Source organism: Embiotoca jacksoni, unplaced genomic scaffold, assembly GCF_022577435.1.
Source record: "Embiotoca jacksoni isolate LCO1_2020_lvr unplaced genomic scaffold, fEmbJac1.0.p SCAF_22, whole genome shotgun sequence".
NCBI classification, from domain to species: Eukaryota; Metazoa; Chordata; class Actinopteri; family Embiotocidae; genus Embiotoca; species Embiotoca jacksoni.
In genome coordinates, this window is record NW_027185363.1 from 1298735 (window position 1) to 1322814 (window position 24080).

The 24080-nt window shown below is 39.8% G+C and overlaps 2 protein-coding genes across 2 annotated transcripts; one reads left to right on the forward strand and one right to left on the reverse strand.

Moving 5' to 3' along the window:
• Positions 1-4199: 4199 nt before the first annotated feature.
• Positions 4200-12507, forward strand: LOC138202813 (GRAM domain-containing protein 2B-like; the record flags this gene model as incomplete). Its single annotated transcript, XM_069157096.1, has 13 exons — positions 4200-4230; positions 5014-5164; positions 5311-5368; positions 6091-6163; positions 6564-6667; positions 7098-7187; positions 8085-8156; positions 8249-8311; positions 8420-8510; positions 8672-8728; positions 8847-8946; positions 10118-10228; positions 10960-12507. Coding segments are annotated over 13 exons (1017 nt in total), but the record flags the coding sequence as incomplete, so codon positions are not given.
• A 1532-nt stretch (positions 12508-14039) lies between these two features.
• On the reverse strand, positions 14040-22862 carry LOC138202814 (alpha/beta hydrolase domain-containing protein 17A-like). Its single transcript, XM_069157098.1, has 7 exons — positions 22676-22862; positions 21869-21954; positions 21089-21347; positions 20737-20992; positions 20367-20561; positions 17453-17632; positions 14040-16454 (listed from the first exon to the last, which is right to left on the reverse strand). Exons 3-7 carry the CDS (start codon positions 21342-21344, stop codon positions 16229-16231), a joined length of 1113 nt encoding a protein of 370 aa, XP_069013199.1. The 5' UTR covers positions 21345-21347; positions 21869-21954; positions 22676-22862; the 3' UTR covers positions 14040-16228.
• Between the last annotated feature and the right edge of the window lie 1218 nt (positions 22863-24080).

Here is a 24080-nt window from a genome sequence, read left to right on the forward strand (position 1 = left end):
TATACAGCACAATGAGCTGCTTGATTCCTGTTTTGTTTTGTTTTGTTTGTTGTCTTTTTGTGTTATTCACTACTTGTCCACTAGATGGGACCAAAGTAAGTAAGTAAAACTACAGTAAGAATTAACTTGTCTCTGTGTCCAGCTTTTGCAAAGTGCACTGCAAACAAAATAACACTCAGAGAATGTTTGAAAATTTTTATTCATTCATTTAATTTTTTTGCAGTGCACTTGAATTGTTACCTTTTTTTTTAGTTAGATTGGTAACACTAAATTATGTTGCATTCTGCTGAAAATAAGTTTTTTTTAAATATATAATGACAGGCTGGAATCTACACTGTGACTTTTGTCAAGCCAATCAAGCAACAACACACATCATATAGAGTAGATGGCAGAGATGGAGAACATTGCCTTGACCACAGCCTTTTGGTCATGTGAGGATTAAAATACTCTACATTTTGTTATCCCTGGCATTAAACTTCATTGTTAACATTCTAAATTGTATTTAACCACAAATAATAACATAAAGAAATAGTTTGACATTTGGCACCCAGACAAGAAGCTCGGTGCCATTCTTGGCTGAGCAGCAGTACTGGAAGCAAGAGGGAAAATGATACCCTGGCTATTTACAAAATCAGCCTCATACTGTAACCCTCCTGTAAAACCCATGTGTCACACTTCAGGTTTCATACTGATGAAACAAACTGAATGTAATGTGTTAATTGGTGAGTTGTTGTTTTCTCACAAACACTACACAAAGCAGGAACCAGAAACCATCCCTCAGTCAATGAATGATGAAAACATCATATTTTCTGTATCTCTGTTGTATCAGTGACTGCTGTTTGCTTACGATTAGGAGATGTAGACATGAGGGATGTTGCTCCTTGCATCAATGGTGGTGTGTTTTGAGGGCGGTGTGGCACACATCCATACAACAGGAGTTGTAATTAGCTGTAATTCACAAATAATGAAACTCCTCTGATCTCAGCAGAGCTCCACACGTGTTTTCGTTTTCAGTACCATATTCATGATGTAGAAGAGTTCTTCTGCCTGTGCAGTGTTCACATACAGCACCATCATCCTCTTTGTTTTTGACTGTGGTCTGATATGAACGGCTGCTGCACATGAGGAGGAAGAGTACAACACCAGGTGTTCCTTATCGCTGTGTACCCAGAAAAAATGCATTATTCCCAGCAAGAAACTGGTTTGTAACATTTCCTCAGGATTGTGAATTGTATAACTGGATAGCCACAGAAAGGAAAGGTCTCTTATAACATTTAGTATTTAGTCATTCTGAGTCTCTGGCTGAAGGTGGTTTTGATTAAGGTAGTTGAGACTTTTGATGTCGTCCACCCTCAGGCTTTTGCCCCAACAGACCACCACATTCAAAATGGCGCGACACCAGAGACTCATAAAATATCTGTAACATGGTGCCACAAACACTGAAGAAGGGAGAGCTGACTCTGGCCCTTCCTGTAGAGTGATGCAAAGTTCCTGTTCCTGTCCTTTTTTGCTGTTCCAGTGGAACCCCAGGTATTGGTAGACCATCTTCACCATCTCTCCCCTAAAACGGAGTAGAAGTCTTGGACCTCCAGAAGTCTACCACCAGCTCATGTTTTTTGCTGATGTCAAGCTGCAGATAGTTCAGCTTACACAAGTCCACAAATTTGTCCACTTTGAGACACTTCCTCCCTGCTGACACATTCAACAACTGCAGTCATTGAATAACTTTGCTAAATGGCAGTACGTACTTCCTTGTATTCTATCAGAAAAACATTTCTTTGTAAGTAACAGGAGACAAAACACAGGAACAGGAAGAAAAAAGGCATATGTAGATTGTGTTGTTCTGTCCATCAGGGGATAGTTAATGGCTGGTTACTGGAATGATTTCAGTACTTTAACCTGCTATATTTCCTTCTGGAGATGTGTCGAGACAGACCCTGTAACTTTACGCCTTCAACTGTATTTAGACGGCTATTCATTGTGAAATCGAACACATTATCCCACATAAGGGAGCTTTAGTTTTTATATGGGTAGCTGTATTGTTTTCCATCCCCCGCAAATGGTGACATTTCATACCTCACACAGAGACAAGACACAACAGTCAATGTCACCCTGCTCCAAACAAACACTTACTGAACACAATAGATCATGTTTACCTGACAGTGTTGGCATCTGTGTGAATTGGGTAGTGAATTATTTATCGTAAATTATTAAAAGCCAAATTGATCTATTGGCTTGATAGATCTGACTGACAATAATTGTGCACGGCAGTCTTTTGTCTAATACATTTTAAACAGCATAGGAGCCTTGAAATGTCTCGAAAAGTAAACACAGCAAGGGGAAATGGAGAAAACCAAAGAATATTTTTTTTTAAAAAGTCCTCTATTTAACATTTACTTGAATTGTTTACACAATACTATTTTTCTGCTTTTTATTTCAGTTTAAAATATGAATAATTCTCGTGGTAAAAAAGAAACGATAATTCCATACACCTCACATAGTATTTAAAGTGATACTATTACTATTTAGGAAAATATGATAATCAAAAATGCAAAACTAAAATGACTGTAAATATCAGTGGAGGAGGGAAACAGTAGAAAGCCATTACCTGAGATGACACCAAGCAATCATATTGGATGAGTGCATACTGTTTAACAGTGCGGGCAACAGGAAAAAAATGTACTTGCCAACCTGCATGACTTCTGTGCTTCAAAATAAAAACAAAGAAAATGTGAATAACCTCTGACATAGTGGTGCTTTTGTTGTACTCAACATATATATATATTTATATATATTGATGGCTCGTGCAAGTGATAAGTGCCAGCACTACTCCTTTTATTCATGTTGGCGTGTGTATCAAAAAATTATTTATACTTTCTAAATGTCTACAGTGAATAAAAGATACTAAGAGATATTGCTGATGTTCACAATATAAATGTATTTATTTAACGGGGAAATTATTTCAATTATTGGATTATCTAGAGCAGTTCAAAACCTAGCATATGGCTAGACTGTGTATGAAACACTAGATGGCTTTTAATTTGAAACGATACAAGAAGTCGCAGCATTCGACAGGTTGGCATGTTGTATTATCTCACATCAGAACAAACAACCTTTTTTTCAGATGTTCACTTATTTATAGTTTGGTATGTGTTAAAGTTTTTGCTGCAGGTGTTTTTGCTGTTGCTAATGTTACAATAAAAATAGAAGATTCATTTCATAATTTTTTTTTGTTACGATTTTGGATGACATTTTTATGACATGCTGGACGACAGTTTTGTACGAGATTTTTTACAAGGATTTCCAAAGGCCTTTCATTTTTTCATGCTTAAATAATATGTCCAGTGAAATTCACTCTGGTATACTTGCAAGGCTGTGCTGAAGGACTAGTGTGCCATACACAATAGAATAAATACATTATGAGAATAAGAGTAAAATAAAAATCCAAAATTTTGAAATATAAAGATAAAAAATTAAAAGATGAAAATAATTATAGAATCAATTAATTCTCTTTTAAACTGTGTCATGCAAACAACTCCCATGTGCACACAAGACACCAATTATTCATACAAGCTAGAACCGGAAGGTAGTAAAAAAAAATTTATTTATTTTTTTTTTTTTTTTTCTTTTGTCATGTCCTGTCATGTCATGGGTCCGTGTTGCACGCACTCAGTCATTCTGTCTGATGTCTATCTGTGCAGGCTTAACAGGTTACCATGGAGAAGACATTGGTTTCCTGTCATGACGCAAACATATGACCGCTGTCTCTGCATCTCTGCATACCTGTTTCGCACTGTGTGTGTGCGTGCGTGCGTGCGTGCGTGCGTGTGTGTGTGTGTGTGTGTGTGTGTGTGTGAGAGAGTGTGTACAGGTGTCTGTATGTGAAAAGGTGAGGGAAGGGTGGTGCTGCCCATAGCAACAGTTGCCTTCACTGGTTGGTTTAGTTTGACAGAGAGTCCCTGCCTCGAGCAGCTGATTGGCTGAAAATAGAAAATCAGTTCCTGAAGTAGGCAGTCGTTTCTCACCTGCTGCTTGCCCTTTTAGAGTTACTTGCCGGGTAGGACAGGAGTGTTTCATTTAGTTTGTAAACTTGAATTTAAGAGATCAAGATACAGTCTTTCACTGTAAGTATGTATGAAGGTGTGTGAGTGTGTGCATGTGCATGAGTTGGAAGCGTTTACTTTTCATCATGAGTCTGAAAAGCCGGAAATTCTCACTGGACAGCTCTGTGTGAGTATTCATCTTTTTCTCTTCTGTCACTTTTATTTCCTCACCTGTCCCTTTGACATCCTCGATTAAGTTTGTTGTAGATACTGTTATTTTAAACTTATTAACAATGTAAATAAATCACTCTAAGCACCAGGTGTGCAGCATAGTTTTGTTATGACACCAGGCTTTGTGGTGGCTGGCTTACAAAAGGGAAAGAGTTCTCCAGAGATTCCTGCTGTTGCCCAGAGACAGCAAACTAACCTATTGGGCTGACAGCTGAAGCAGAGAGAGAAAGTCTTTGCAGCTGATAATCAAAGAGGTTTTATTAAGGACTGTGAAGCTATTTTTACTTATGCCTTCACATAAAAGAACTATTCAAACAGACAGAGATATTAGATGGGATTCACAACAAAGCATGTTCACTTCTTGTACCCATTTACTGTTCAGTCAAGTGTGCAGGGACTCTGTACAGATATTTTTTGTTGATGCCTTACCTAATAATTTATTTTACATAAACTACATTAATCTCAATGAAAAAAAATATTCTTCATTTGAGGCAAACAATAAAATGAGCATAATGAAATGTTTACTATGAGCCTGCGAGGGTTGTTTAAATCCATGCTGTTAAATTCACTGATGTTCCCATTTATTTATCATTATTATTATTATTATTATTTCTATTTTTATTTTTTTATTATTACTATTATGTGATTTCATAACTTTATGTCGTCTATATCGATCTGATTGTGTGCGTCATACAAAAGCTGGAATATCAGTCTGACATTTATCTCCTGGTCTCTCAAGGTAGCTGTCTGGATGGAGCTGGACTTCTCAGCTCGAATAGAGGCAGAGGCAGATTTAGTAGTAAGAAATATAGACAGAACCAGAATCTGGACGAGGCCCAGCTGGAGATCCAGGAACTACATCACAGCCTCAATTCCAACATGTCCCTCAAGTATGACTCGGCCTTCAACATTACACATAGTTTAGAGGAAAAACTGAGCAGGGGATGTCTTAAAATTTTAAACTTACATATCTCCCTGAAAACAGCTTTATCTGATTTGTGTTAGCACCGTGTATTTGAACTGTGTGTGTCCTCAGGGAGCAGACCATAGCTGAGGAGAATCTTGAGCAATCAGACATGCTTATCAACAATCACGTAAGTCTGCTTCACATCATCCTGCTAACTCCTGTTTCCTGCTTGTTTTGTCACATTTTTTGCCACACAGGGAGAATTAAAATGTTCATATATTGTATTTTTATCATAACATATTGAATGGCAATGTATAAACAATGTGAAGACATGAATGTGATAAACCTACAGAGAATTAACAATCAAATATGAAGCTCCTCTTGAATTTTCATGACATTATAGTGAGTTTCCTAACTCAACTTTATACTGTACTGGTTCTCTCTCACTGCTTTTTTTTCTGGACAGCAGCCGGAAAAGTTTCAAACCTGCAGCACGCTATCCAACAGCAGATAGACAGTTAATGACTATCTAATGAATAACTAATGGAGAATTTAGAGCCGGATATTTCCCTCAAGAGTAGGTAGTGACCAAAAACAGCTAAAAGCAGAGGGAATGTCAGACTTACATTCTCCATGTATCCAGAAACACAACTCCAAATGAATGATAATGCTCTTCAGTGACTGCTGGATGCATGAATAAGAAACTGTTAGCTAACAAGCTTCCATTTTGAAAGGTGTTGATGCTGTGTTCATAACTTGTTTCCACTGCTCCTAAGTGGCCAAAAACTATTATTGCAGGTTTCAAATCCATTACGAAACCTGCTTCTTGTGTATTTAAAAAACAGAAGCAAATTGCAGATGTGTCATGCAGTTCACACTTTGTAATCACTTCACTATTTTTCCCCACAGAGCTTCCTGAAGCACAATAAAAACTTCCACAAACTGTTTCAAGAGATTCCTGAGGGGGAAAACCTGATACACAGTGAGTTGAGCAGAGGTCCAGAGTCTGTTACTTATTTGCTGATATTGATTATGGAAATGGCATCGCATTGTGTCCTTTTTTCACTTTGTCCCTGATGTGTTTGCTGTGTGATTAAGTGCTGCCTCATACTTTGTTTGCCAACTGGTCTGCAGTGAATGCAGAGCTGAAACACTTTAGTAAATGATTCAGCAGACATGCCTCTGTTGTCTAGGAGACACTGCAGGGGTTTTTATTATTAGAAAAACACCTACCTAATATCTTTTAAACTGTGTGTGTGTGTGTGTGTGTGTGTGTGTGTGTGTGTGTGTGTGTGTGTGTGTGTGTGTGTGTGTGTGTGTGTGTGTGTGTATGTGTGTGTGTGTGTATGTGTGTGTGTGTGTGTGTGTGTGTGTGTGTGTAGCATTCACCTGTGCCTTGCAGAAGGAGCTGCTGTATCATGGAAAACTCTTTATTTCTGAGAACCACGTTTGCTTCTACTCCTCTGTGCTGCTCAAAGACACCAAGGTGACACGCTCAGACACGTTGTAGTGAAGCATAATCCACAGTGGTGAATTTAATTAACAGCACAGTGGCACTACATGTGCTTCCTCTGTTTCAACATTACATTGAAGGCCAATCAAAATGATGTTTTAAATTTTCCAGCAACAGTAAACAGCCTTTTAACTCACGTGTCCCAAAAGATGGAAATAAGCAGTCAATATTAACTTAAGCTATCCTGGGAATTTACTTGATCTTCTCCATTCAGGTGTTTTACCCAAATATCAAAGACTGACTACATAAAGGGAAACTATTTAAAAATGTGATAACAAGCTGCTTCTTTGAATTGTTTGTGTCACTTTGAGAGTGTTCAAGCAAATGTAATACGACTTTAATGTTCTCTCAAAGGCTGTAAAAGCAACCAGAATCAAATAATAACTCAGTCAACACATTTTAGGTGGTGATTCCTGTTTCCAGTGTGAGGGAGGTGAAGAAACACAACTCAGCTCTGTCCATGCTTTCTATTCAAACTTCTGATGGAGAGAAGGTCAGACACTACACACTTTTCAAAATACATATTTATATATACATATATAATATATATAAAGACTACTTTACAATATATATAAATGTGTAAAGTCATCTATGGGAGATGTAGCTATTTAAAGAAATGTTAAAATTGTTTGTATCTCTGCATTACAGATATAAAATATGACAATGCAGCTGAAATTTTAGATTGGAAGCAAATATAAACCGCATTTGCTATTATTAGATGTTCATGCCTAAGCATAATAATCAGGCTCCGGAGGTGCTCAGTAACACAGTGAAATCTCTCAGGGTTTCTGGCTCAGTAACACAGCATATATCTAAAGGGAATTACCGTTTTAAAACTACACTTACACAGATGTCTGTTTTTGTTTAACTTCTAACATAGAAATCACAACTGATTAATTATGCGGCCATTTTGAGCTCAGGCTAAAGCAGACAGATCAAACATGGAGGCATTAATGATCAGACTCATTTCATTGAATTTATATGATATTCTTATTGTATTACTGTATGTATTGTTTGTTGTCTTGTTTGGGTTTAGCTTTGTTTTGTGTATTTGTATAATGGGTCACTTAGGGACAGACAGTACAAGCTAGCTTCGTTTATAAATGCTCTGGTATGGCATGTACCAATAATATATTTGTTCCTATTAAAATAACATTAATTGGAGTCGTAATTTCTTGTTGATCATGTGTATAAATTAGTTAAGAATAACCATAATAGTTACATTTTGACTTGATTTAAACATGTCCATTGGTTTTAGTGTCAACTACCATTAATAAAAACGAAGATGGAAACTGGTTTTAAAGAAAGGAAATTGTGATTCAGGTTCCTGCAGTGAAACTGACATCTTTTATTCCAGCTCAAATCGTGTCTCTTTTTTTTTGTCTCTCAGTCCTCATTTGTGTCTTTGAGAAACCGGGACATGTGTTACAAATTCCTCCAAAGTGTCTGCTCAAAAGCACAGGTACGGTAGGTGCTCCCCTAATACGCAATCACATCACTGCATAATTTCTTTAAAACAATTTCACAATTTTTTTTTGTGTTTGTTTGAAACAGAAGGAGAGCGCTGACATCATCCCTCATCTCTCCTCTGCAGAGAATGAAACTGATCAGGATGTGGTAGGTTTGCTGCTGAGGAGTTTGCAGGCATCTTGTTAGAGTTGATTAAATATGAGTGCATGATTTATGATGACAGATAATTGTTAACATCCCCGTCCTTGCCTACAGCCCTCCAGTTACTCCAGTTTGGAGGACAGTGTGGATCATGATTTCAGCAGCAGCTTTTTAGACAACAGCTTTTCCCAGATGTCTAGTGAAGGTAGAGAGAGAAGTGTACCTGAGAAATAATGTTTATCTTTTTTCAATTATGACTTTAGTTGTTAAAGTTCCCTTTTCCATTTGAGATGATCATATTGAGTATTTTATTGCTGAGCTGAAGTATCTGAACAATAAAACAACAACACATTTGTGCCTTTTCAGGTCCCAGTAGATACAATTCCACCCATCAAAGGAACTTTACAAATGAAGACGACAGAGGTGTGTTTAAATGTACACGAATACACACACGAATGGCTCACAGTAACTCAAGTTACCCACAAGGTACAGAGTAAAGTGTCACTATAGAAAAACAAAAGTTTTTTTCTGCCCTCGTCAGATGTATTTTGGATTTGGAGAGTCGCCGAGAGAGTCACGCCGTTTTTCTTCTCCATGGGAATCAGAAAGTTCAGCCTTATCTTCTACATCTACATGATGCTGTGAGTGTTATTATTTCTCAGAGGATATGAAGTACTTGTACGTGAGCATTTTTATTTTGTGATACTTCAGATATTCTAGATAGATGTTGTATTTTTTTTACGCCACTCTTATGTTGTGTTTGGAGTTTAAGAAGAATATGAATTAATCTTTATATCCTACTTTATAAAGTTGTTAAAATTAGCTCCATATAAACCAGCTACAATAATATGATATAAAAAGTGCATGGGCCATTTTTCTTCATCTTTGAATGTTGGCATTTTCTTACATTTACTGAAGTAAAGCGTCTAAGTTATTCTTCCACCACCGTTTACCTCCCTGCGGTTTGATACACAGGTGTGCACTGAACCAATTTTGCTTTGTGCAACCTGTTAACGGAAAATGGTTGGAAGAAGATCCCTGAAGAACATGGATGTTAAAAAAAAAAAGCTTGAGGGACTTATTCTTTCAGACAATCTTCCTCAAGCATGTGCTTCGAGCCACGGCTGTAAATTTGGCCTAAAGTATTTTACGAGTAACGAGCAGCGCACAGACGGAGACTCGCTGTATGTCAAAATCTTTCCAGAACCCGATTTTTTAAGTGCTACGATGTGAAAACACACACCTATTTTGGTATGTTGACTTTCTGGATTAGCTAGAAGCTGTCAAGGAAAGGAAAATATCTAGAATATCGGAGAAGGGGAGGGTGCTGTGTTCCTTTGGAAGTTTCAGCACTTTCTCTGTGAAAGCTGTCAGTCTTTGATCACACTTTGTATTTTTTTTTTTTTTTTTTTTTTTTTTTTTTATAACCCAATCTGCACCAGTCCCCCCTCCCTCCCCCCCCACCCCCACGATCTCCCACACTCTCTGACAAGGAAAAAAACTGCACTTAATTTAAAAGTCTATAGCCTTTTTTTTTTTTTTTTTTTTGCTCTTCTTTTTTTTCTGAGATATTCTTGTTCTGAAGTGCCCGCCATGTGTTTTGGGAAATGTTCTCACACCCTGTTCACTCAGGCTCTGTACAGATATAGTTTCTTGATATCTTATTGTTATTATTGTATGGTATGTACACATTTTAGATTACATGCTCAGCCTTTGATTCATTCTGCACAGTGCACTTTCACTTTGTGAGTCAAGGTACATTGCAGTGAAAGACTGTGACACTTTAAGCATGTTTTATTGTGGTGGTTGCAGACTGGTGTTGCTCCTGTTGGTGTCTGGTTATATCGGGCTGAAGATCATAGCTCTGGAGGAGCAGCTGAACTCTTTGGGAGCCCTGACTGAATTGTCTTCATACCACAGAGAGTGAGTACACACACAAGGATGAAGGGTCTCAGGAGGAAGATGCAGGAGGAAGTCTGTTGGGGAAAAAAAAGTCAAACTGGCTGAAACCGGTTCTGGAGACTTGTAAAACCATTACTTGCAGATTAGATTAGACAAAGGTGAAGTAGTTCTACTGGTTCGAGTTGTATAAGTAATCACATGCCACGAGAGTCACACCCACTGGGAAGTTAGCTTTTTAAAATGAACATTTTGAGACGATGCGTTACACCACAATGGAAACACGCTTAAATCTCAATGTTATATTGATCTTTTCAGTAAAGGTTAAGAATTTAAAGTGCTAACAATTAAATGATTTACAAAAATTGCATGTACTTGAGTTTTTTTTTTTCATTTAATGCCATTTTAAACTTCTTACTCGGCCACATTCTTTAAGAGCCCCAGTCAGATTCAGGTTTTACACAAAACAAAATGAAAATATGAGAAACCACACACCTTCCATATTAAGTCGTTCAAATTAGCTTCACTTTGACTAACTACACCAAAACTGCTTACATCTATCATTAGAGCCAACTTGCGATGGCTAATGAAAAGCTTCAGGTTTGATGTTTTTATATATTTTGTTAATAATATTTTACAATTTTGAAGGAAGGATTTTTACTTGTGTTTTTAGATTATGGCATTGCTACTTTTACTGAATTAAAAGACTGCCCTTGTCTTATGCTGATTCCTCTTTTTTTTCTCTTTTTGACCAGGTACCAAGAAACATAGTCCTTGGCAGGGAGCAGTGACAACAAATCCGTCTAGGAATTCAATCCAATGTACCCCACTGTTAAAATCATTCAGTACATTGATCTCCATCCAGACAGTCACCCAAATGCATCTTAATACTGAGACTTTGTCCATTTCACTTACACTACGTCTGTCAGGTGAAAGTTTTTGTCCAAAGAAATGTTCAACATTGCCTTCGAACAATCCTCCTCGCAGGAGCTATGAAACCCCTGTGTTAGCGCTGTGTTCTCCAGGGGATGAAAATCAGCATCAAGATGCTTTTGGGATGTCTGAACCAGGCCGCACATCGTGAACTACATGGATGACTGATTGTGCTGGCAGAGAGTCATCAGGACAATATTTTGTGTTAGGAGCACATTAATTCTGTGCTGACAGATCAAAAACTGAAAGGGGCCTCTCCTGCACAGAGCCATATGGAGGCAGTCTGCTGAAGCCATGTTTATTTCCTGGCCGAGGAAGAGCTGAGCTCAGCTAGCAAAAGATGCCAGAGTCTTGGCTGTACATTTCTAGGATCAACACAATCTGCAACAGTGAGAGCATAGTGAAGTTGATCTTGACGATCTGTTTTTGCTTGATTTTAAGTTAATTTTACATTATGAATATGATAGTTCACACACTGTAAGTTGTCTATTATGTGGTGGTATGCTTTCCAGAAAGATTGTTAATGACAATAATCAGCCAGCAGGGGGCGGTCACTTCCATTAAACCCATGGCAGGATTCAGTTCAAGTGCACTTATACAATATAGATTTAGGCACTGAAATTGCTTTGACATCCAAAAAAAAAACCTCTTCTTCCTAACAATAAATATTGGGGAATTTATCACATCCAGGGTTTATGGACATTTTGGCCAAAGTTTTCCAGGAATTTAAACCCATTTTCATAAAGTTTATGGATGAAAATGTATCATATGTCTGCTCAAACACAATTTCTTTTACATAATACAGGGGTCCAGTTTAAAACAAATATTCTTTGAAATACATTAAACTGTTTTGGAAACTATTTTCCACAACTTACAATGGCATTTAATGGCCATTGAACCTCATCTGCATCTATCCCCTCTGATTGGAGAAAAGAATAGAAATGATGTTATATGGATTTTTTTTTTTTTTTTTTTTTTAATATATATATATTTATATAGTTTATACAAAACTCTTACTATCACTGGAGCGTTAAATCATCATTTACAAACAAGTTTTGCTATATTTTTGTCACTGCCTCAGATATTGGACACAATGTTATTAACTTATTGAGTGTGTAAAATCAAATGTCTGTTTTAAATCAATCCTGTCATTGTCATTGTTTTTGTACATAAGTGATTTTATTTTGTTGTCCATAAAAAGGTCAAGATTCAGTCCCATGAATTAATTTCAGTACATCATATTCTCAGTTCAAAAAAGCAACATAAAATTACAAATCATAATACAAAGAATAGAATAGGTAAGTACAGTAACCATATAAACAGTCCACTAATATTGTCTATCCCCCCCGACCCACCCGCCCACCACTGCCCCACTCAAACTCTAGCACAAAACTCAACAATACATCAGTTAGTATCAGCAATAAAAAAAAAAAATTCAAATGTCCCGTTTTTTTAAAAAGCGCTTCAATGTTCCAATGCCATGAGTTCAGCTTTACCCTCACATAGACTACACAATAGATAATGTCCCGTCATTTGCTCTGCAAAACACAACAGACATGCATACAGTTTTCACTGTTCAGCCCACCCCCACCCACCTCCCCCACACCCCCCATCAATAAACATTCAAGGCCAGAGGATACAATAAACATCAACCGTAGTGGTGCATCAATGAAACGACAAGTTTCCCCCCTGCTTCTTTTACCACATGACAGAAATGTGGCTCCAGAGTTTTTCCCTGATAACCCAACCTGTCCAGGAACAACTGAGGACTATGTTTACTTCCAGAGAGGCAGCGACTCGCTCTACTTCTTCTGACAGCTCAGATCCGTGTTTCAAGAAGGGAACCGATTTCCATTATTCAAATATCAGAGACGCAAATCACAGGATGAGAACGGGAAGAATCCCGGTTCAAAATGATGACAGGAAGTGAGTGGTGTTCAGTAACCTTTCCGCTGCTCGCCGAGACCCGCTTTGTACCCCAAGAATGGAGTAAATCAGATCAGTGTTAGTTCAGTAAATGTTCCCTTTAACAAAACACAGCTACTATCACCGAAACTGATGGGTCTCCTGTGGAGCAGGCGCCTTCTCGGACTTTTTCTGCTCTATTAGTACTTAATCCAAACAGGACCCTTGTATCCTTGATGCTGGCCTGTAGTACACAGTCAATAATAATGAAGAAGACACAGAGACTTACATTTTATACCCTTATTACACTTTGGATGCTTTGTACAATAGTGCTGAACTTAAGACCTGCTTTTTGTCATGCTTGATCTGATATATATAAATGTGTAAATATACTGTAAACGACAGTACGTGTATGTATGTGAGATGATGTGCAAGTGTGTGTGTGTGTGTGCGTGTGTGTGTGTGTGTGTGTGGTGGAACCTGCACCACACCAACAGTGAGAGGCTCACATATGGCTTGTGTCAGACATGAAGCGTGCTGCCACCCATAAGAGAGCTCCTGTACATTTAGGGCCACAGAGGTTAAAAGAGAGCTAGTAGGCATGATGTCCCCTCCTGGCACCTGATCTTAATTCGCATTGTTAGTCATAACAATCAACAAACATGGTTCTGAAACAAACAATCCATGGCCCCACACCACGACAAACACATTTGGATTAATTACATCAAGACAAAAACGCTAGGGAAAAAAAAATGTGCTGAAGGTGAACATGAGCCGGAGGCGGACTCTGGTGATGAGTGCTACAGGAACAAGACTGAAAACAAATTGTGTTGTAAGACTAGAAGTTAATCAGTGAAACTATGATGAAGCATGATTATTTTTGATTAAAGTGGACATAATCCTTGTTAGTTTGGTGAATGGAGCAGCTACTTTGTCTCATTATTCCTTCAGAGCCTTCAAATCCAACCAGAGCATTAAACTCAAACTCCACGAGGTTCTGTTCACCAGAAGAGACAAAAATTATTCACAACCTCCTCGAGAGCTGCACTTCAGACTTCAACGTATAGTTTGACATCTAGAAAATGTGCTAATGTGCGTTCTTGCTGAGGGTTAGACGAGATGTTTTGACACCACACTGTAAATACAAAGCTACGACCAGCAATTTCCAGCTTTGCACAAAGACTGCAAACGAGCCCGGCTTCGTCCAAAGGTGATGAAATCCACCTGTCAGCCACTCTGCAGCTCACTGTGTATCTGACAGGCTGTGGTTTTATGGAGTGTTATGTGCTGGACCATTTCTTGTCTGGGTGCAGTCACTTCCTGGAGTGTCTGCGCGGGAGTGATACAATTCTTCTCTGAGCAGCAAAACAGATGAGCATATTTCGAAAAATGTCAAACTAAATCAGACCTATTCCTCTTGAAATCTGGGAACCCATTGGTTATTGGTCTGATGCCAATTTAGCATCGGCGGGTGACGGTCAAGTTCCGGTGGAGTCTGCAAATATCTAGAGCTTTGGGACAAAACTTCACCTTCCATGTCCCAATCTTTGTTCACAGTCCGGTTAGCAATTGGAGAAGTAAGAATTAAATTGGGAAATTATTCATCTGTATGAACAGAAATCTGCATATCAATTTAAAAAAAAAAAAAAAAAAGCTAGGGTTCCAAGATTACATTTCGGCCAAGGCGTTTCACCATTTCTACTCTTCACACAGATGATCAACCTGCCTGCAACAAAAGCCCACTCAAACGTCATTGGTCAATACTACTCGGACTGCAAATGGAAATCAAAACAGCACCAAAACCTTGTTCAACAGATTCTGCTTTCATACGCAGTAATCTGTCTGTAGAGATCATTCCTGCTGATACCAAGTCAGTGCATTTTGTCTGCCCCTTTTAACATCACCCATCAGTATGCAGAGGGGCTACAGCTTTTTATTTAGAGCCAACCAAATTTAAAGAGACGTCAAAATTCTTCGAGACGTGCACTTCTTCAGCTGTTTGGTGAATTCCTCAGAAACAGATATTCTATGTGCGACTCTGAAAGACCCGTTTCCAATTCAACAACACAATCAGTCTTGTTCAGAAAAATGTAGGACTGAGTGGGAAAAAGAAATACAAGGAAATCAAAATGTTTCCCTTTAAATTGTTTCCGCCATTCTGTGGCGAGTAAAAGGCTGCAGCCAGGAAATAACATGGAATCAGGCCACTCTATGATCTTCTCGGAGTCAAAAAATTAACGAGAGGAAAGTGTGAGACACTCGAGACTCATACAAGCTATGACAGTTTTCCAGACTAGTCCTTGCTTTTCCAGCGCAACTGACACCAAAGGACAAGAGATGAACCCCCCAAAACCACACAAAGAGGGTAGGTTAGTGTTAGCTGGACAACAACGTGGGAAATGCCCTGGCAGTCAGACGGATGTCCGTTAACAAGTAAACAAGGAGTGGAGGAGGAAGGGGGGGGGGGGGGGGGGCACATGCTTGACCAGTGTTTGTCCACCGGAGAGAGAGCTGGTCAAGCTGTGGAGGTATTCTTCATACATACACGAGCAAAAACAAAAGAAACGCCAATAAGTCTCCGTAAGCCTCCTCCACTTGCAGCTGTCCAAGTCTTCAGGATGTCCTTCATTTCTCAGACATACAAACATGTGCACGCATTATTCAGGTGTCACAGGTCCATGGAGATATGAATACACACGCAACACTCGCATCATGACGCATACATCACCCACATGTCATACTTCCAAATTACATCTGTGTGCCTTTTAGGACAAAGCCTGTTGTTTTTACTTTGTAATTGAGTAAACACATTATAAAGCTGCAACTTTTCCCGTGTTACGAACTGCATTCGTGAAGTTGTTTCCTCTCTCCTCTTGGTTTTTAGTGTTTCACCGACACCGGACTGATGGATACAGCTGATGACATATTAAAAAAATGTTCCCACCTTTAAAACAGGAAACAGAACATAGGTTGTGTTTGTGTTTAACCTGAAGGTGTGCTGCTTCAAAGACACACAGATGTGACAAAAAAAAAAAAAAAAAAAAAAAAATCACACATCCTTTTTAAGTCGATTTCTCACCCACACTTTGCAAACATGCTAACATACTCCTTTTCAAACACATGCACGCACGCACGCACGCACACGGTCTCATTCAGACAAAACACAGAGAGGCTGTTGTTTGTTTCTCAGGCGTGCTGTGCAGCCAGGTCCTGGTTGATGAAGCGCCGTAGCCTCTCCAGGTACTGACTGTAAAGCTCAATGTCGTTGTGACCGGCTCCCTCCACCCAGAGGGGCTCCACGGCTTTGGGGCAGCGCTCAAACAGGGCGAGGCCGTGAGAGAAGTCGATCACCTCGTCCTCTGTACCGTGAATGATGAGAACCGGAGACGGGATCTTCGACACCTTCTCGATGCTGCAATAAAAATATTTGAGGAGTCAGGATCAAGTCATCATTGCATAATGACCAATCATAACAAATCGTGTGCATTTCAGTCTCTCTATATATATATAAAAGCTTTGTAGTTTCAGCTGATACTGCTGATCCAAATGCAAATCATTTGACCGTGAATCAATGTTAAATCAAGACATGCAGGGTTATCCAAGGTATGTGAATGGAGGTGCTGTGGTAGTAGTGGTGAGGGTGGTGGTCAGGTATTTGACTAAAAGCTATGCATTTTCTTTCAATTTTGAACTACCATCATTAGAATATCTATTAAAAAAAATGCACTGCCATAAAAATGATAATCAAAAAACAAAACCAAGCTTATATTAAAGCTATAGTGGCTTAGGAGCTGTGAGAAAAAAAAAGACTTGGGTGCTGCACCTACAGTAGGTGTTATAACGGTAAGTCTGAGATGTCTAAATACACGACATTACATCATCGGAATTTACAGCAATACAGAACATTTTTCGGAGATGTAATCAACAAACCATTTGTAGATAAACCTGTCAATTTAATACCTCACAAATGGAGGCACTTTAATCACACTGGCAGCAAGTACTGGGTTTCACATAACAATCAAAAATAACATTGTGTAAATCTAGTTCTGCCATGAAACAATCCTTCGATCAACTCTATGGGAAAATCTTTTACGGGACACGGTAATAGTCATACTATCCAACCGTATTAAATTACAAGTGCATTCAACCACCACAGAAACAGGAGCCAGACGATGTCTCTCTCTGCTTCCATGTCACACTATACTGCTCCTACAACAATCAAAACTGTGATGGAAGCTGAGTATTTACCAAAACGCCTGTTAGAGGACGTGTCCTTGGGACATGCAAATGGAGTTTCCCCCAGAAAAACACAGCTAATAATGCCACACCGACCGTAGTATTTGACCTCTTTGTAATACATGTACTCGTACGAGCTGTCCCTAAGCTCCGTGTCTCAGGTGGTGAACTTACTTGGGGAAGGCATCGAAGCAGTATGTTTTCTTGGTGTCGGGGAAGGCCACTCTCATGCCAGAGGTGAGAGGAGAGTGAAGGACCACCGCGGCACACTCGAACCGTGATGCCAAGTCCACTGTGGGCACCGTGCCGATGCTCTGTCCGTACAGGATTATATTCTCGGGGCTGATGCCGTACCTGAGACACAAATACTCATATTTCAGCGTGAAGTATCACAGCAAGGTACCTGTGTATTTTATCACAGTCTACAAGGCGTGCAAAGTTTCATATGCAGATGGGTATGGTTCAGCAAACCCGTCTTTCAGACATGTGAAAACAACTAGCTATTTAACACACAAAGGGCCTGATTTACTAAAGGTTTGCGTGTGTAAAATCACAGCAAACTCCACACCACCCGCAAAAAATGTCCAACCAGATCTACTAACGACGTGCAGTGAGGATCACGTCTTTCAAATGTGCAATTTAACTCACGTCGTCCATTTTGCGTGTTTTCCTGAATGCATATGTAATATTGGGCGTTTCTACTGGAACGTGCAAAATACTGGGAGGGGAAATACAAATATATACATTTAGCACCCGCAATGATATTTACTAAACCTGAAAGTAGAAACAGGAGAAGTGATTGATGTGTATTTTAGTACGACTGAAAGGAACCTATTAATCAGGTGCGCATATCTGGAGAGACAGCTGCTCTCATTGTTGTGAGAAGGAGACGCAGAGAAACTAAAGAATATGTAGAGAACGTGTTTTTACGCACGTGGAAACATTTCTGAGATGTCAGAGGCAAAACATTATTAAGATTTCTTAATTTTTCACATTTCTGAGTTATTGAATGAACTGAATGATGATTTACAGCCAACAACAAGGAGGAGCCACGAAGTACCAGCAATTCAAAAAACGTCTTACGACTCAGCATTTTCCTGCCTCTGGGTCGTTCCAGCGTATCTCTGCGGGAACATCACGCCCAGTCCCGTTAGTCAGGTGTGACGTCACAGGTGCTGAACGTGTCCCCGCAGAATTCACAGGTACATAAGGGTCCGGAACAGTCGCGAGGCTCTGAATGAAACTAATTCACCTGCTCATCACAGAAAGATCTGGACCTGCTGCTCAGTGTTTGTTGGAGGATCTCATCCACCGTCCTTCCCGTTTTACTATAAACCTTTTTTTCACCTTTTTGTTTTTCCCACAGTATTGACTTTCTTACTGATAATCTCCGATATAACGTTTTGTTCTTGTTATATTTATATTTCTTAATTTCAATTGGATCAGATTTCCTTTTGCGGGCGCTCTGTTTTCCATTGCTGGAATCACTTTAACACACGCAAACCCTTCATTTAAATACGGCGATTTGTACCCGATGTCAGTGACGCAATTACTCTGAGTAAATCACCCGCAAAACGGGTGCAAAATAAATGTGCAAACGTTTGGAAAAAAAAACACACAACTTAGTACCCTTTATTTGAGATCTTAGTAAATCAGGCCCAAAGTTTGAAACAGAAATTTATATTTAAAGAGTTTAATGACTAACTTCCAAGCAATGCAAAGTCAAAAAAACAATAATAGAAATGTAAATTAAATGTAATTATTTCCAGCCATCAATGTCACCAATATGACCTACTACCCCAAACATGGTCTTAAGTACAGAATTCAGGACCGTGTGAATAAATTCTGAATTCTTTATAACCTACATTTTGAAGGTCAGTTCCTGTTTATTTCAACCTGCTATATTTCCATTTATTGTGGCTGTTTGTGCGACGCCAACTTTGCACTCCCAACGTCCATTGTAAAGTTTCACAGAAGTAGCAGAGTTGCACAAAACGACGTATGCGTGTGAGGCTGCAGCTAGATTTGCGTTTCGTGTGTGCTCAAGGTTGGGCGGTAGTAGCCAACGAGATAAAACGGTTCGTGCCTGGGAGTTCCCGGATGACAAAAGAAAGACAACAAGTTACACGCTGCGCAGTTTTCCTCAACTACCGATGCACTAAAACGAAAGACTCCAGTCGTAGCAAGTATCTCTGCAAACTGACACGAACAAAAGTATCAAGGAATTATTCCTGCGTGTAGTGAACGTTTCAGAAGAAATAACCATGCGCATCCTGTCGGATCAAAACACCCGCATAACTTCTCCCTCAAACCTACAGCCGTTCCTCCAGTTGGAGCGCCCATAAAGTCTCCGTATGTTGTTTGCACACATTTGTTCAAATAACAGTCATTTCGACCTTTACTGTTGTTGTAACTGTTACTTACACTAACAAACTGGTTAGTTGCACTAACAGTTATCGAGCGGGCCCAAATGAACATACAGGGTGATTAAAAAATAGCTTCTTTTTTTTTTTTTAGCTTGCTGTAATTGCCCTATTACATGCAGGTTTGTGCGACTCCTCATTTCACCAAATCTCTAGAGTGGAGGTCGTAAAAGTGCAAACTTAGCATGATTCATAGAGCCACAACTGCCACATTAACAGGAAATATACTAGTTTGGATAAGTCTAATAATCCTTTGACTGTTCAGTGTCCTCTGTGTTGCCACCTGGAAATGTTAATTTTCTGCTCATTAACATACTGGCAGCAATTAAACAAGAGAAATGGTAAAAGAGTAGAATTTTAGATGCACTACTTCACATAGAGCACAGTATGGAACAGCCAGTAATCAGCGTGATTGATACTGAGCCACTACTTCGCTGTGACTCGACTGGCTGATGGTCAGAGAGAGGCTACAGTGATCAGCAGGGAAAACGTTTGTATAAAACTGAGCCAACCAAATGGTACTTTCACAAAAAGTTACTGGCCAGTGATGCGAGTGATTCCTAACGATTTATCTACCATCAACATTTGAATGGGTATTTGGTGCTTGTTGGCTGTCAACTTCAGACCCTGCATTGGATTGAGACAGAGAGTTTGTGTCTTCTTACCGGGAGCGCAGGGCGTGCCAGGCAGCATCAATGTCAGCATAAAGGTTCTTCTCAGAAGGCTTGCCAGTGCTAACACCATAGCCTGAGTAATCATAGGAGAAGATGTTGCAGTTGATGCGTGTGCCTAAGCCGATGTAGAAGCTGCTCATCTGACCCAGGTCCACTGCATTACCATGGGAAAACAACACTGTGAACCTAAGAGACACAGGACAAAGAGGGAAGAAAAAAAGCAGGGAGTTAGGCAGCAGGTTGGGAAGCCTAGAGTCCAAAACATAGAATATATACAGATAATCAGGTTGCAGATCTTTGTACCCAAGAATGTTAGGTCTCAAAGTGTTCGGGGGGGGGGGGGGGGGTGTTTGTGTCTCACCTGGCATTGGGGGCACAGCGAATGTACATACATCCAACCCTGTTCCCTCGGCTGGACCTGGTCAAGAATACATCCGTCACATCCAGCTCTCTCTGCGAATACTGGAACTCTGCTCTCTCTGTGAGATGCAGCTTCCACCTGCCCTCACTCCCTCCACCACCGGCACCAGCACCACCACCGCTACTGCTGCTGCCGCCGACGCTGCCGACGCTGCTGCTGCCGCCGCCTCCTCCTCCTCCTCCTCCGGCTCCTCCTCCTCCTCCTCCTCCACCACCACCACCTCCTCCTCCTCCTCCTCCTCCTCCTACCCCTCCACCAGCACCAGCACCAGGACCACCAGCACCAGGACCACCGCCTCCTCCTCCACCTCCTCTGTCACCTCCACTACCAGCACTTAGCCGGGAACGCAATCCCGGGGCTCCAAGAGACGGGATAGCAGCCCCGGAGTTGGACCCCGACGCAGCTCCAGCTCCAGAACCTGGGTCTGGATCAGGGAGAAGAGCGTAGGTGGGCTCTGGAGGGAGGAAAGCCAGTTTGGCTGCAATGCGGCTGGGGCAAGGGGGGCAGCAGAACAGGCAGCATAGCTCTCGTATGGACAGACCGTTCATTTTCTGGTAAAAATATAAACATGGCAAACATTAATTAGGTGGCAGAAAAACAGAACAAGAACAGCATGCATGAAGCAAAGCATTTCACTTCTAATTTACAACAGGGTTTCCCCACAGTGATTTGTAGATTCTCATCTTATTACGACAATTTAGTTAAAGATATATAATACATGTTATACATATAATGTACAACATTTGGGTCATTCAACTTAAGAAGAGCAGGGCCACTACATCCCACAGCAAAGGCCAAATAAACTCTCATCTGGTAACTATACTGAAAACAGGATGCAGGATTTGCAGGTTCACCTCAGTGATTGATTGATTGATTGATTGATTGATTGATTGATTGATTAAACTCTACGTTTGCCTTACAGAAATGAACCAGAGGTGGATGTTTCCACAACCAGGAGAAACAATTGACCTTTTATGAGTTGAACAAGTAAGACACAAACAGGCTCACTTCCTTTAATAGCCAATTTGCCTGTGGGGTGGAAACCCTGACAGACACTCTGCTCTGAATGTACCTGGATTCAGGAAGCCGGAGGTCTTGAAATCAACTGGCACGCAGCGGTGCCAAAGTCTTCTGGTCTTGTCACGGAGCCAACTGGATCTTGATTCAGAAGAAATAAAACATTAAAATAGTTCGTTGTCAGGCCACAAGGTACTTTATTTGCCAATTTGTAGACGGTTTTTCTTCCGAAGGGGCTTTTCAGTGCACAAACTGTCATCGCTGCTTCGTTACGGTAAAACATTTGAGACCAAATACAAAGACACGGAGCAACATCGTTGACAAGTGTCCTGGCATCGTCGTGGCCGTGATGAACCTCGACGCAAAGTAACGTGATAATACAGATGTATGAAATGGGTTGAAACGCGTCAGCTGTTGTTGACATCATTATACAGATCCTGCGAGGTGAATTAAAGGCAAAGATTATATACTTTTAGCGTTATTTACGGACCGCGGCAGCTAAAATCTCACTACGGGAATTAAAGTGATTTAAATGCCCCGGACAGGAGTAATTAATTAATGAATGAATTAATTAAAGCACCTCCTCGACACACACGGCGACTGATATGCTAATGGGGCAGCTATGATTATTAACCTCTCGCGTATATATATACATATATATATATATTACTGTAGCAGCCCGCTGATGTTACACACCTGCAAAAGCAAAGCAAGACAAGCGACGCGTTGTTACTGGATTAAAGCCGTCGTGCAGGTAAATGCGAGCAACCAGTCAAAGTATCCTCACTTCTCGTTAGCGTGTCCATCAGCTAGCGGCGGCAGCTAGCCCGCTAGCACGGTAGCCTTAAAGCGAGCCACTTACCGATTCACAGTAGGTCGGCGAGCAGGCTGCCGTGCCCTTATGTGTACATAGAAGCAGCGCAAGACTTCGAAAATCCTTTTTGTGTCTTGACATGGATGGTTTTACTCAAGTGTACTGACAGCTGTGCGTGGCTAGCTAGCTGAAATTCATGGCAACCTGATATTTTTTTTTTTTTTTTCTACTACTGTCAGACTACCGCCGGAAGTGACGTCAGACCGTAATTCCTTTTTTCAAAACTTTATCACGATGTGGCAGGGAATCATTTATTATCATGCCATTTACATCCTAATTGCGGTTACACGTATAAAAAAAAATTAAAAAAAAAAATTAAAAAAAAAAAAAAAAAAACGTACATGCAACTGAAGGTCGTAGCCTCCAATTTCAAAGTATGTTTTCCTCCTCGGTGGGTAAAATTGGCTTTTTTCTGGTGGCTGTCTCACTTTATAAATTCACTTGATATGTCACCATATATGTCTTCAAATATTAACAAAACAAAAAAAACAAAAATAAAAAAAGGAGCATACATAAATAAAGGGATTGTTTATCCTTCCAAAAATGTCGAGTGCTTGCTGAATTTTTGGTAACATCAAATCAATTAACCTATGTCGTGAGCTCAGGATAAAATGCTGAAGTCTCCAACCCCAGTTTGCTGTTTCTGTTTCAAATTAAAAACCCTCGTTAGTAATGAGTGAAATCATTAGAATTGGTAATGTTAGCAAAATCTCTGAGCATCTTTTATTCACTATAGAAATTCAGAATGTATTAATGATTTGCTGATACTGTCTGATTTATACCAACATGTCAATAAGAGCAGTACTGGCACCATTTTTTTTTTGCATCTGCCTCATAAAAGAGAGATCCATTGCATGCTTTGTACTCACTGATCACCCCTTTAACACTCTCCTCACATTACTGCTGTCTGGTAGATGCAGGATTTAAAATTTGAGAACAGCTTGCAAGAGTTTTGTCTCTTCAGCCATAACCCGACTCATTGACTCTGTTTGCATTGATCCAGACATATCTGTATGAGTGCATATTTCTATAAGTATGGATTGGGATATGGTATACAGTTCAAGCTTTGGGTGGAACATATGTTTCTGTATAGAATATGTAGCTGCAGGGGCAATACTATTCATCTATTTAACTGTGAAATAAACGTGGTGGTGTAAAAGTACAACATTTCCCTTAAAGTTAAGTGAGTATAATGTACCAAAAGGAAAAGTAAGTATCACCAAAGTATATGTATCTCTAAATGATTAGAACTTGATTGATGCACATGACTTGATGCAGAGAATTTTCTGTCTTTCTGTATTCAAATATTTTGCACAGTTTCAAAGATATATGCATCAGTATTCGAGACTCATTGATGGCATAATGATTCAAATTCAAACCTCTTTCCAGTCAA